This window comes from Rhincodon typus, unplaced genomic scaffold, assembly GCF_021869965.1.
Source record: "Rhincodon typus isolate 14 unplaced genomic scaffold, sRhiTyp1.1 hic_rhity00000061, whole genome shotgun sequence".
In the NCBI taxonomy this organism is placed as follows: Eukaryota; Metazoa; Chordata; class Chondrichthyes; order Orectolobiformes; family Rhincodontidae; genus Rhincodon; species Rhincodon typus.
The window spans coordinates 211,276-212,392 of record NW_025965699.1 but is presented as its reverse complement, the minus strand read 5'-3'; the positions used below and the strand labels follow the sequence as shown (position 1 = coordinate 212,392).

Here is a 1,117-nt window from a genome sequence, read left to right as displayed (position 1 = left end):
CCCACCCCCCACCCCCGAAAAAAACCTGCTGTCTACAGGGTCAGGCATTTCATTTCAGTCAAAACCAGCAGCACAAAGGAGGCAGTAGAATGCAGGCAGGAGTTTGTTTGAGACCAGCTCTTGATGTATTGATAAAATAAATCTTAGATATAACATATATCACATGGTTTAAATAGAGATGCACCCACCCCCCAACACCCCCTCATGCTACAACTTGGAATTGTAACACAGAGGGCCCAATGGGGTCAGAATTACACGGGATTATTAGTATTTTGGACTTCAAGCAAGATCCAGGCCTACATCAGGCCATTCTCTCCCTCCATTTCTGTTCTTCTCCCTTCCCCTCACAAGATCATTACTCCCCCTGCCCCCCTCACCAACATAACACACTCAGAGGTTACTGGTGCAGAGGAGAAAGGTCCATCCATACACACACACACACACACAGACAGAGACAGAGAGAGGCCTCCTGTGAGTTCGGGCCTACCCGTTGCCGTGGAGACCAGCAGGCCCAGCCACCCCGTTCAGGCCTGGTGCTGCTCCTCGGGCCCGAGCTCTCCCCCCAGGTCGATGGCGTTGTCCCGGACGAGCTTGGCCTTGGCAAGCCCCCTGGTGCTCCCCGGGCCTGCGGCTTTGTAGACAAAGTGGTAGTAGTCAGAGGCCTCCCGGCCCCCCTGCAGGCCGGCCTTGAGCTGCTGCGGGCGAGAGTCGGGGGGCAGCAGGCTCCAGTTGTCGTCCACCACCAGGAAGAGCCCGTGCTCGGCAGGACTCTGGACCTTGAACTTGCGGGCACAGAGCCGGCACACCTCCTCTGTTGTCTCACATGGCCTCACCACCAGCGTCTTGGCTGTGCAGCCGTTGCCTGGGTCGTGGTAGGCCACACGCAGGAAGTTCTGAGGAGAAAAGCTGGATTTAGACCAGGAGCCATCACCACAGCGACCCAGGCTCCCAAAAGGCCTGTCGACCATCGACAAGGCACAGGTGGGGAGGGCGAAGGCCTAGTGGTATTCCCTCTCGTTTATCAATCCAGAGACAGAGAGCCAGTGCGTGTGTGGCTACCCTGGTAAACATGAGGCGATGTACTCTGGAAGAAGTAAGAAGACCAGGGAGTACTCAG

At 56.3% G+C, this 1,117-nt stretch overlaps 1 protein-coding gene across 1 annotated transcript in view; it reads right to left on the bottom strand.

The window, feature by feature from the left end:
- Positions 1-98: 98 nt before the first annotated feature.
- The window catches only part of LOC125488200 (ras and Rab interactor 2-like), a 2,928-nt gene continuing 1,909 nt past the window's right edge, over positions 99-1,117 (bottom strand). The window contains exon 3 of the mRNA XM_048621123.1: positions 99-893. Coding sequence (XP_048477080.1) covers positions 525-893 — 369 coding nt within the window. The 3' untranslated portion in view covers positions 99-524. The remainder of the gene's footprint in view (positions 894-1,117) is intronic.